The sequence below is a fragment of the Pholcus phalangioides genome, unplaced genomic scaffold, assembly GCF_987345545.1.
Source record: "Pholcus phalangioides strain wild (caught in Gottingen) unplaced genomic scaffold, Ppha-v1.0 ptg000009l_1, whole genome shotgun sequence".
NCBI lineage: Eukaryota > Metazoa > Arthropoda > Arachnida > Araneae > Pholcidae > Pholcus > Pholcus phalangioides.
The window spans coordinates 40,417,272-40,429,747 of NW_028301602.1; the positions used below are offsets into that span (position 1 = coordinate 40,417,272).

At 34.4% G+C, this 12,476-nt stretch overlaps 1 protein-coding gene across 5 annotated transcripts in view; it reads right to left on the reverse strand.

Moving 5' to 3' along the window:
• Positions 1-327: 327 nt before the first annotated feature.
• The window catches only part of LOC149083071 (retinaldehyde-binding protein 1-like), a 40,698-nt gene continuing 28,549 nt past the window's right edge, over positions 328-12,476 (reverse strand). For 3 of the 5 annotated variants that reach the window (XM_089236200.1, XM_089236201.1, XM_089236204.1), the window contains 5 exons: positions 8,106-8,336; positions 5,754-5,999; positions 4,835-5,028; positions 3,662-3,772; positions 328-1,137 (listed from right to left, as the gene is read on the reverse strand). In XM_089236200.1, coding sequence (XP_089092326.1) covers positions 973-1,137; positions 3,662-3,772; positions 4,835-5,028; positions 5,754-5,999; positions 8,106-8,277 — 888 coding nt within the window. In that variant the 5' untranslated portion in view covers positions 8,278-8,336 and the 3' untranslated portion in view covers positions 328-972. Of the gene's footprint in view, positions 1,138-3,661; positions 3,773-4,834; positions 5,029-5,753; positions 6,000-8,105; positions 8,337-8,434; positions 8,511-12,053; positions 12,124-12,476 lie in introns of those variants that run through there. The other 2 variants (XM_089236203.1, XM_089236202.1) reach the window with 2 other exon arrangements.

The window sequence follows — 12,476 nt, forward strand, 5'->3', positions numbered from 1 at the left end:
ATTCAACTGACTTTGCGGGAATCAACTCTCCTGCCCTAGCAAGGACAATTGATTTTTCTTTTTCCTAAATTCATCTTCACATCAGCCAGTTGTCGGAAAAACCTTATAAAAAAAACCTACGCACTGAAGAGACGAAATTCCTTATTATTGAACTTTATTTTTTGAATAATTTTCAAAAAGCTTCAAAACAACGGCTTTGAATATTAAAAAAAAAGAAGATAAAAATCGAATATGTATTAAATTTAAAAAACAATGATCTTAAGAAATAATTTTTGATTAAAAATATTTTACGAAATACTTAATATCATTATGAGATGTAACAATGTGTCGATCTAGTTGCTTTCCGGAACAATTCGATCAAAAATATAAATGCCCGAAAATCGAATATTGGTACTTTTTAATATATTAAAAAATATATATACTGTATACATACACATTTTCAAAAAATTCATAACGTTTGCATATTAATTAAATTGCACATTAAAATTTAAACATTTTGCAATTATAGCTGCCAGGTTACTTAGAGTTAAATTTATAGGAAAAAGGAGGAGCTATATACATATTTTTCATAGAGAGGGATTTCGATCTTGTTCAGATCTCATGATTTTATTCATTATAATGAAAAGTAAATTATCGATATTATAATACAATATATATATTTCTCTTGTAGATTTAAATCTACTAACAGTGATACAACGAAATGTCATATGTCTATACCACGTACATGTTCAAAAGCAGTGATTCCATGGATATGCTCTGGTCGTACACATTCTGGTATGAATTGGCTTCCTTGCCAGCCAGAATGAGGTCAAAAACATGCTACAACGCATATAATATATTTTATGTGTAATTTTCCGAGCAAAAAATCGATACAACGTCGTAACGACATTTATAACACAGCGTGAATTCCCCCGTCACTTAGATCATGCTTCTTTTAGTCTGATATGAATCACTTTCGAGATGGCATAGTACTCAGTTTTCATTGTGATTGATTATCTGTCGAACGACCTCAGGCAATTTGGTCTTCGATGCCCATTCAGTAGCATCGTACTCTTTCATTCTACCACCAAAATATTCCGGGATGAGATGGTCTGGTAAGTAGTTCTGCATCTTGGGACCACCCTCATGAATAATTATCTGAAAACAAAACACATTAACCAAAATAATATATGACCATAATGGACTTATATAGGAAATTCGGGTAATATGGGATATATACCACTTTTATTTTTTCGATTATTCCAATTTAAACACGATAGAAACCTGAAACATTTCTATAAAATTTGTATTATTTTCTTTGCGTTGACACGTGCATCGTATTTAAAAATAAATATCGTGTCTAAAGGAAAAAAAACCATTTAAAAAAAATCGATTTTGTCGGGTAATATGGAATAGGGAGCTCAAAATGAAAACTCGAATTGATCAAAAACAAGATTTGATGAGTCTGACAAAGAAAAATTAAAATTTCATCGTACGTTTTCGTAGTTGATGATGCATTTGTGCCTGTCTATTTACTAGAGTCACAAATGCAATCTCCTTATTTTTGCCCCAAAACACACACGGCCCACAGAAAACAGGACTCTCATTATTTCTAGACCTTTCCTGCTTGATCTTGCTAAACTTTCCATCTTGAAGAGGTATTCTAGCTTAATTCAGAGTACTTATAGTATTCCATATTATCCGACACACCATCTATGTTTAAAAAAAAAAAAGTGTTCCGTCTAATTTTGGGGAGAATCGCTAGTTAAAATGAGGACAGCACAATAAAATACAACACTTGTGATGCACATTGTTCTTGGTTTCAAATTATTGGGCCCATTTCCAATAAATAATAAACACTTTTAAAAGCTTGCCTGAGTAAATTTATGTAAAGTGTTGAAAAAAAAAATCTCCTATAGCAGACGTAATGATGGTGATAACCGAGCGACTCTGACTCTATAGCATCACGGGGGTATTTCGAAATTGTTTACCACTGTTACACTTAAGATCATACCTGAAAGCGGAGGATACCCGGTATTCTACACTACCCGATAATTTTATAATACCAGCCTTTCTTATAAAGCAACATCTACTCGCGTTTGAAATGTTTGTGAATTTATCATTTTTCAATTACGACTGAAGACACATTTTCACATTTACCAACCTATTGTTCGTGGATTATCCAAAAGTTAATGAACTGAGATCACCATTAGAACCAGAGTCATCAAGAGGTTTGGTACATGGGCGGCTTAAGAGCATCGTGGGCTCCCGGGCCAAGTGGTTTTTCTGAGATCCTACCTTGCAAATTCTAGAAAATTTCAACCGGATCTCCTTTTTGTGAGGGCCCTCTTCTCCAGAGGTGCCCGGCTGGGCCCATGTGTTAAGACGGCACTGGTTTGGTTTGGATAGAGCGCCCTTTGGATAGATGCGGATGGATTCATCATCCTCCATCTTGGAGCGGAAATTTCGTTCAAAGTGCTCTAATCGTTAAAAAGGCGTAATATGGAAAAGCTATTGTCTATAACAGCGGTTCTCACCCGGTGCTCCGTGCGAACCCCAAAGGGGCTCCGCGACAGCTTAAGAAAAATACAAAAAACAGTAAATTCGGAAAAAAAATAATTAATTTTTGAATAATAATGAATCAGTAACGTTAATGAATAAATAAAAAATTGGCCTACGGGGCTCCTCCATAGAAATTATATACCAGAAAAGGCTCCGCGAGTCAGAGAAGGTTGAGAACCACTGATCGATAGCGACGTTACTGATGTCGTAAGGAGTTTTTTTTTCCTGATAGGGTTGTGATAAATGGAATAGCTTACATCCGGGAATCGTGAATTCTAACACGACTGAAACATTTAAAAACAAGTACGATAAAAATAGTATCGCATCGATAGGCACATGACCTAATTTATTTTGCTTGGTGATGCGTTAGTTTCGCGCCCGTTCACCAGAGAAAAAGGATTCATCTGTTCAAAATGTGTTTCTTAATTCTCTTAAATTGTTCAATTTTAAATTCAACTCATTATTTTATTTTAGTTAAAGGTTACAAAATTTATTTTCTGGACGAAGTATAGTTCTCTTTTTGTATTTGATTTGCAATTAAATGTTTGCATTGTGCAACTTTTGTAAATCAAATAAGTTCTCTTGAAAGTACCTATTAATTTATTATTTATTTAGATATACACGTTGAGGACTTCGTTGGCTATATTACCTTCACCAGTTGGGAATATGGCCACTATCTGAAAATTTTTTTTTCATATTTTCCGTTGAGATTATACCGTAAATTATTATTAATTATCTTTTAACAGCTCTACAAAGTATTTTTTAACATTACCTGTTTTTCAGAATTTATTATACAAGCCTCAGCAATAGTTACTGCAGCTTAACATGGTCATATTACCCTCACTTTAAGTAATACAAGCAAAAATCTATGTTTAGCCATTTATTAGCTTTACAGCACCTCCGTTTAAAAACTCAAAAATCTAAGAACATATAACTCGTAACCAGAAATTTTCTTGTACGGAATTTGTTCAGCTCCCCCTTCGTTCCGATAAAAGTATTTGCCTTTCGTTTTATCAGAACCAAATTTGTAGACCACTTCTTCTAGAACCACTTGTAGACCACTTCTGGTCCACAAACCATAGGTTGAGAAACAACGATTATTTTAATAAATCATTCTTACCCTTTTTTTCAACTTCTCGGGGAGAAAAGGGGCGATAAATGGCCAAAATGTTCGAAAGATCAGAGATGGGTTCAACACATGTATATTTTTGAACCTCGCTGGTATGCACTCCTGTAAAATATATATTATACTATAGAATACACATATATGTACATGATATATGTATATAATACACAGGTACACGTATAAAAGGGATGTTTAAATATATGTAGTTTCTAGTTGTGTATTTTTTTCCCCGCTTAAATGTAAAAATACTTGATTCACAAATAAAGGTTTTTTCAATTATTTAATTTTTGGGAAACGAAAGATCCTTCGGATAAAATTCATTTCAGGAAAAAGATCTATATTCACAAATAAAAAAAAAAGATTTATATGCCTATTTACAAGAATATTGTTTCTATTTTCGATATCTATTTGTTGTCTAAGGCAGCGGTTCCCAAATACTTTTAGTTACAAACCCCCCTCAGAATTCTTGATGTGTGGCATGGACCTCCATTTGTAGCAACAAACTACAGCCATCTAACCGCGAGAATATTCTCAAACAATAGAGGATATTCCATCTAACTAGCAAATAGCAATGCCAGCTACTGGACCGCAAAAAAGAACTAAAGCAACGTTTTATACTCCTATCGAGCGATTTCACCACAAGTACAATTTTTGTCAAATCATAATAATTCTGCAGTCTATCAACGTTGCAGCGGTGCTTTAGTGCGTAAAAACTTTTCTTTTTAAGTAATTTATAAAAGTTATTTTTTTTCCTACTTAACGTTTTTTTCCAAATTCTACAATTGGGCCGTGGACTCCTGGAAGTCCAGGCCGCTGGTCTAAGGAATCAAAATTTGGGTATACGATTACCTAGAATATTAGACTTTTATGAAAAGAGGAGCAAAGTGTTTATAGACAGATTCTAAGTCAGTCGATTCGTGTTCATAATAATTAAACGAAATTTTTGTCCGAAAACGACACTTAATTCAAGTAGAATTTTATGTATATATATACACCCCTAGGTAACCTTACACATTCACTAACCTTAATTTAAACTAACCTTAAACGAGGTAACGTAAGCCTTCGATAGTCTAATTTTGCATATAAAGTCTAATTTTGTCTCTTCAAAGACTCGACCTCGTGAAAAATACCACGCATTATTATTTTCCTACACACAAAATAGCTCACCTGCGCAGCGTGATACATGAGATAAGCGTAGAAAGGTGTACAGTATCGTAGATATTTCCATGGGCTCACTTTAAAGTCGAAAAGGAGCTTGTAACCATTGACTTGCGTCATGGGATCCTTCTGGGCTTGTAGTAAAAACAGTACGACATATCTTACAATATCGTCTACGTGCATTTCCGATGGGTTCCATTTGTCTAACAAGAGAACAAAAATAAAATAAATAACCTCAAAAAAAATCATTTCAGTTTTCTCATTCCGAAATTTTTAATACTCTTTCCCTTGAGATTAAAGAGGCAACTACATTCTCGAGTTTTAAAAAAATCTTAAGTTCCATGTTTTTCAAATTCCAGACATTGAGATCCAATTTTAATTTCACCCTCAGACTTTCTGTTAAACATAACTTTCATTTTTCTCCCTCTACTTTATCAACACAATGTATTAATTAAATAAAAAAGAAAAAAATGCTGCCAAATAACAATCCAACTTTTTGTTCAGAAAAAATTTAGACAATTGCAAATGCATTGCATTGGCATGGACATACATTATTGTATTCTGCATATGTTAATTCATGTTCTCATATCGCATAACCGTCACAGCACCTTCCATGTAGTGCTTCACAGCACCTTTACATGTTTATTATTCACACCAATTGTATATATCTGCCACCACCTATTGTTATACTAAATTCCACACACAAATACACATATTAATTTACTGAAATATTAATTTACATATAATTGATTTGTTGATGAATTATTTAATTCATTTGTGAACCCCTTTTTGCCAGCAAAAAACGACTGTCTACGACATTCTGGTATCAAAATTTATCCATTTTTTATAGGTTTTCGAAATTCAGCGATCCTTGGTTGCATGAAAGGAAAAATAAAATTTCACAATTCAGCAGGTATGACATACTTACTGAGATAAATAATGAGTAATGCGCAGCCGTCCTTGTCCCTGTACGGAGCGAAAGTGAAGGCGCTCTCTTTGACGAAGTTGTCGAAGCGCTCTTTTGATATCGGATCGAAATAACTTTTGTACCTTCGGACGAAGTTAACAAACTTTTTGAGGGAGTTGAATGCCTTCTGGACGTTGAATTTGCGTCCCCTTAAGTACATAATTAGGAAATCATCATTCATCCAACTGTTACACATATGTTTTTCACCTGCGAGATTAAATATATATTGATCATTTTATATAAATATATTTATCCATTTTTAAAAAGAAAGAATACATTCAAGATAAAAACAATTATTCAAGAAGACTGAATACAAAAAATCTTCATTGTAGTGCCATACTAAATACCGATCGTCGAATTCGTCGCCCCTCACATATAAGTCTGATGAGGCTCTAAAGGCAGGATGAATCGGTTTTTCTTTGTTTTTTTACTATAAGCTTACTATATTGTGGGGAGGGGGCTTGAATAATCCACTCTCTGAACCTCACTCTAGGACAGTATTTCTTAACCTTTTTAGCCTACGCCCCCGTCCCGACCATATTTTCTTCTCATGGCCTCCGTTAAATTATCCACTCGTCCTTCCTCACCCAGGAGCGAGGCCCTATTTGTTTTATTATTTTCATCGAAACTAAATTAATAATAAACAAAAATTCAATAAAACATTGCTCTCCGAGATACATTCAGATCCAGAGTTGGGGGGGGGGCAGGAAAGATAATTCCTCCCAAAGTGTAGAATCATATCAGAATAGCATTTTTACGGGACGATCCCATAAACCTTCATAGTGAATTGTCCCTTTTGCCCCTTCCGGCGTATCACCAGAATCCGAAACTGCCCTGGGCTGGAATTTTAGTAAGCTTCTTTCAAATTTTAGGGGTTTTATGCAGGGCAGTCTCAACATCGTGCCCCCCCCCTTCCCCGCCTTTAGTGAACTGATGTTTTGCGGACGAATGCTTAGCTAAAAGTAAGAGTTTGCACATTTACATACGTACTCGCGAAGATCACGGTACTTGGTCTCATCATGTAGCTTTCCTATGGGCATGGAACCCACAGGGACCGGATGGACATGGCATCTTAAGATGGTTCAGGTTGGATAGCCCTGCTGGATTCTAAGTAGGGACACTTCCTCTCTCTCAATCTAGATTTAATTTATTTTTCTTCAGTCATTTTTTTTTTACTCACAGCTCTCTGTAGTACCCTTAGGCATCTGCCGTGTGTCTCCTGTTTCGCTTGATTTTCAACTGTGTACCTGCTCCAGGGCAGTAACTAGAGGGGGGCTAGTGGGCAACTGCCTCAGGCGGAAGATTTAAATGGGAACAAAGAACACCATTACAAAATTATCGAATTTTAAAGTTTTTGGGACGGAAAAATCTTAGTTATGGCCCTACCCCCTCCCCCAGAATATCCCAAGACCACTAGGTTGAGAACCACTGCTCTAAGATGCGGGAACCCTGGTCCAAAGCTCGAACCATATTGGAATTTTTTTTCATCATAAAAAATAATCCAGATTATTTTCATTTGATCATTTTCGAATAACAGTTATTTCATGCGCACGAACGTTCGTTCATTCGACCTGAATCTACAGTTTTGATCGGATACTGCCAGGATTCGAAACTGGTGCGCGCGTATAGTGCACTCTAGTTTCCGATTTCTGCAAGTCTGTTCCTTTACAGATTGATTGAAAAACCTGAAATTCATGTTTTTAACGAATCCGTAATGACATCGACTTGCAGAATTAGAAACAAGCCTGCATTGCGTTCGTACCCTATGTATGCCAAAACTGAGATCTTTACACGAAGTCGTCTAGTTGTCAGGTGGCAATTCGATGTTTCTGATAATCATCATTTCATTAAACATTGAAGATGGTGAACGGTACTTCAGATGCTGGTGGAACACAATTACTGGTTATTGATGGCCCGTGGCCCTAGTTCGAGGGGGAGGTCTGGTTCAACCTCCCTCGAAATATGAGAAAAATTAACTGAAACATGGGTAGTTACTGCTCTATCTGTGATTACTGTTCGGTCCCTTCCAAAAAAATTTCTTTCTACGGCTCTGCCGTTGCCTTTCACAAGACTTAGTAATGGCTCTAAAATTTTAAAAATCGTGATCAATATTCAACATAAATTTTACCAGTAATAATTTATCATTAATATTATTTTCTAGAGTAGGCTGGATTTATAGTGTATTTTTTTCCCTTCAGACTGGAGCCTTGTTCCTGGAGTTATGATATAGAATACTCAAGTTACATGCATTGAGCAGATTTCGAAGGATTTCAAAATTATTGTATTTAGATAAAGTAAATTGGGTAGACGTACCTTCTATCATCTGCCTAATCTGCTTTAGGCCACTTTCTCTGGCTTCTGGAGTCTCGTTGAGCTCTTCTTCGGCTTTTTTGACGAATTTTTCAGGCAGGTATCCCATATCGAGTGGATATATTGGATATGATTCCGAACTTATTCTAAGCGCTTCAGATGGTCCTGGCTTCATCTTGTTGTTTGAAGTTGCGCAATTCGAGGTACGGGCCTTTATAGGACAATTCTCTCTATCTGTAAATTTCCCAGAAAAATATTTCTTATAAATCGCACTTTTTATCATCTTCAAATAATGAAAAGGTAGTTTGCAAAATCGATAATAAATCCCTAACACAGTCAAATCAGGAAAAACACGAAAAATGCCGGGAAGATTTATTTCAACAACCGATTTCTTAGAATCTTCAGTCAACACTGACAGTTCATGAAGTTTACATTCTCCCTAAAAAATAACATCAAGCCAAACATTGCTACAATGTAACACTTTTGATGACATTGGCGGGTGTAGGTTTGCCATAAAAAGAGCATTAGAAAAAGCTCAACACGAAAATATCAGGGTGATACATAAGGTATATAACGGAAAAAAAACGCGTGTATATCCCTATAACTTCATGTAGGAGAGAAGTTAACTATCCGAATATTTTGAAAAATCCACCGTAAAAGGAAAAAAAAGGCTTCGAAAAAGTCCAATTAAAAGTAAATGTAGAAAAGAGTAATTTTTTCATCAACTTAATTCCAATTCTTGCAACTACTAGGACGTTAGAGCCGAGGTGTGGAAAAATATATCCACGAACCAGATGGGATTCGAACCCGGGATCAGTCAAAATCAAAAAAAGGCTATCGTGCTATTGACTCTGCTATTTTTTTCTAATAACTTGAATAGAACGAGATATACGTACTCTATATTTTTTCCCTACAGACTCCACTAGTTCTTTGGCTGCGTTTTTCAAGGTAAAACTGCATTTTTTTGTCCCTATAACTCATGTTTTTTGTTATTATATCCTTGATCTCAATCAAAACAAATAAAGGGGGGGGGGAAACAGAATCGTTTCTTAAGCGAGGTCTTTATGAGGTCACCAAACAAATGAGTAATATTTAAAAGTTTAAATACAACGTAAAAATATAAAATATCAAGAAACTGTAAAAAAATGGCAATGAATACGATAATAAAAATGATTTGTGTGGATATAACAAAAATTAAACGATATGATAAAAGCTAGTGAGACTACTTACAAAGATTTGTTGTAATTTTTGTGAGTTCGCAATAATATATGTATATATAATTAATATTATGAGTTAAAATAAGTAAGCAAATTGAGAGTTATTTTTGAAAAGCATGAATACACATGGCTTTGTGTGTTTTTTTTCCTTGAAATACGTTTTCAAACAAAATTATGAAACTGTACGGGAACTTTTTTATAATAATGGCATAAAATTGAAATGGTGTTTTCTGCAGAACACCATAATATAATTCTGTACCTCAGAACCATACTATCGTATGTCCATTTCAGTGATTTTATAGCGTGAAGAGAAAATAATAATAATCATTGTCTTCTCTTCATACTGTAAAACCACTCAAATGGACATACAGCCAGAAGTAGTCCAACTTCTCATAAACAGTCGGTCTCGCTTCAACGGATGACGGATAAACGGATAAAATCCCCCGGCACCGAAATTTTTCGCATATAGAAAATATTAAAATTCCCTGCTCAATATGTTAATTGAATATTACGCTTCACACGTCAACTACTATACACATAATGTTTTTATTGAATCAAACGTTTGAAATTAATGGAAAATATGTTGCCAGGTGTTAAGATAAATACAGAGTAGGTAATGGCCTCCAAGTATTCTTCGAAGCGTTCATTTAATTATTTTATTTTTATTCTCTGTCAAGCTAATTGAGGGCGCTAACTTTCCTGATGAAAAACAAAAATTTAAGTTATCGTGATCATTGCAATCGAATATAATTTTCATTTCATTTTTGATGTTTGATTTATTCGAGAGGCTTTATTGATGTTGATCTTTCATCAGTTTTCAATATGCAAACTATACTAACATTGTAAAATGGCAGTTAAATAGTTCCCTGTATAATTGGATATTGTGTGCGCTGGAATCGTGATATCCGATTAATCGGAGCCGACTGTACAAGACTTAGGACGTTCGGACAAGACAATAAATATCAAATCATTTCCTTCAAAAATCAATTGTTCCTCCTTAAAAAGTTGATTTTTATATGAAACGGGAAAAAGATAGCAGTTTGCAATTTCCGAGCCCAATTTTTGATGTTTGTTACGTCGCATATTGAACATGCAACTAGTATGACTAAACATAATCTAAGCCACCGCCCAAATATTTGAATTCTATTGTTTGCATTGCATGGTGTAAGTTGTTATCGTTTATTCCTCTTGAGATTTTTCCCCCTCTTTCCTTGTTTTTAATATGAGCACTGAGAAAGAAAGCTGACATATCTAATTTGGTTTCAAAACAAGAAAATTCGAATTGACGACTTATGAGCCGATGGAGAAGGTATACAGCTCCATCAACAAATTACGAATCCCACACTAAGAAACAAAGTTTGGTAGCATCTCTTTCTTTTAGCTCATATTTGAAAAAAATGAAGAGAAAAAAATTTTTTGAAGAAGAGTAATAACAACCAACAATAACTTTTTACGGAATGCAAGCATTAGATCGTAACAAGACCATCGAATGTTGAGTTCGGGAACTCTTTTTGTGCAGACCGTATACATTAAATAATTTATTATCATTCTAAATAAATAAATGATATTAAAAATAATTCGTCGGCTCACTAAAAACGTTCAAAGTTGATAAAATTCAAGCAACAAAAAATTATCTTTAAAAAAAATTAATTTCCTGAGTGCCATTAATTTCTATACTGTCAATTTCATGAAGATCTTCACAAAATTAAATATTACGCTGTATTTCACTAATAAATATAATTTAATTAAGATCTATTATATTATACTGTTATAAGCTTAAAATGAACGTTTTCTGGAGGTATAAACAATCAATGTGTCTCGACTAATCATTAAATTTCAACTATTTTTAAAACATACAGGGTGTCCCATAAATTCGTAAATAGTTGAAAAATTCAAAAAAAAAATGAAGGAATTGGTAAATAAAGTTTGCGGAAAAATTATTCTCAAGAAAGGGAAATTTTTTTTCTTCAGTACAGAAAAAAAGTTCAGATTTCTGTCGATAGAGAGTGCTGTGTGAAAGCAGATCACTGGAAATATGTAAATCAGATTCATGGAAAAAGCACGGTGTACAATTTACAGCTCATTTCTGAGTTTTCTCTCTTACTGGCGGTATGCATTGTTATGTTCAGATTAATGGATGAAGCACTATTGGTGAAGTTTTAAGAACGTTTCGGACACAGAAGAAATTGAATAAAAAATTCAGGGCCAATCATTCATGGCGAGCTATTTTCCCTGGTCCTCTATCTACAAAAACTTGAACTAAATTTTTTTTTCCCATACCGAAAACCCCCCCCCCCCCCCCCGTTCGTGAGAATAACTTTTCACAAATCGCATTCAAAACCAATTTCTCCAATGTTTATGAAGTTTTAAACGATTTACGAATTCGTGGAACACACTGTATATGAAACCCACACATTGGAAAGCAATTGGTCAATTCATTCGTAATCAAACAAATCTTTGGCATAACTAAAGCATTAATTAGCAGTTAACTCGTATTAAAAACATATTTTTCTGATCAAGGAATGAAATGAACACGATTTGTTATTTGTTTTTAATTCTTCATTAATCGATAAACAAATTGGTAATTCCTTTCTTTTCATTTTTTAATCAAAATCGATATGAAGGCAATAACGTAATTATCAAAGTCCGCTCTGTTTACGTTTCCTGTTACTTGTTTAATTATTTTCATATATTATAACGTTATATTCTATTATTTGATCAGAAGTATACATACTCGTTATGTTATCTGAGGACACACGTATCTCTACACAGGCTCGCTCCAGGCTGGAGCTACTCGTTATAAACTACTTTAACTACTTCAATCAAGGCTTTTACCTTGATTATCCAGACGTTCCGCCATCCTAACACGTGCGATTTAAATACCAACTGGTGGTTTGTATATATCGTTACAATTACGAAAGATTTCATCTACGTACATTTAACGTCTGCCGCTGTTAGAATTGTGTTACATATTTTGGGACATGCTTCTCGTGTTCGCTTGGAAAATCATTAAACTTTCGTAACATTAATGCATTTTCCGGATCATTTAGGACGTCACGATGTGAAATGTGCGAAAGAAATTCATGAAAAAAAAATGCTACTGGATATTCGAGAAAAAAAAAATCGTAATTTACGCATGTTAAAAGGTTCCGTATAA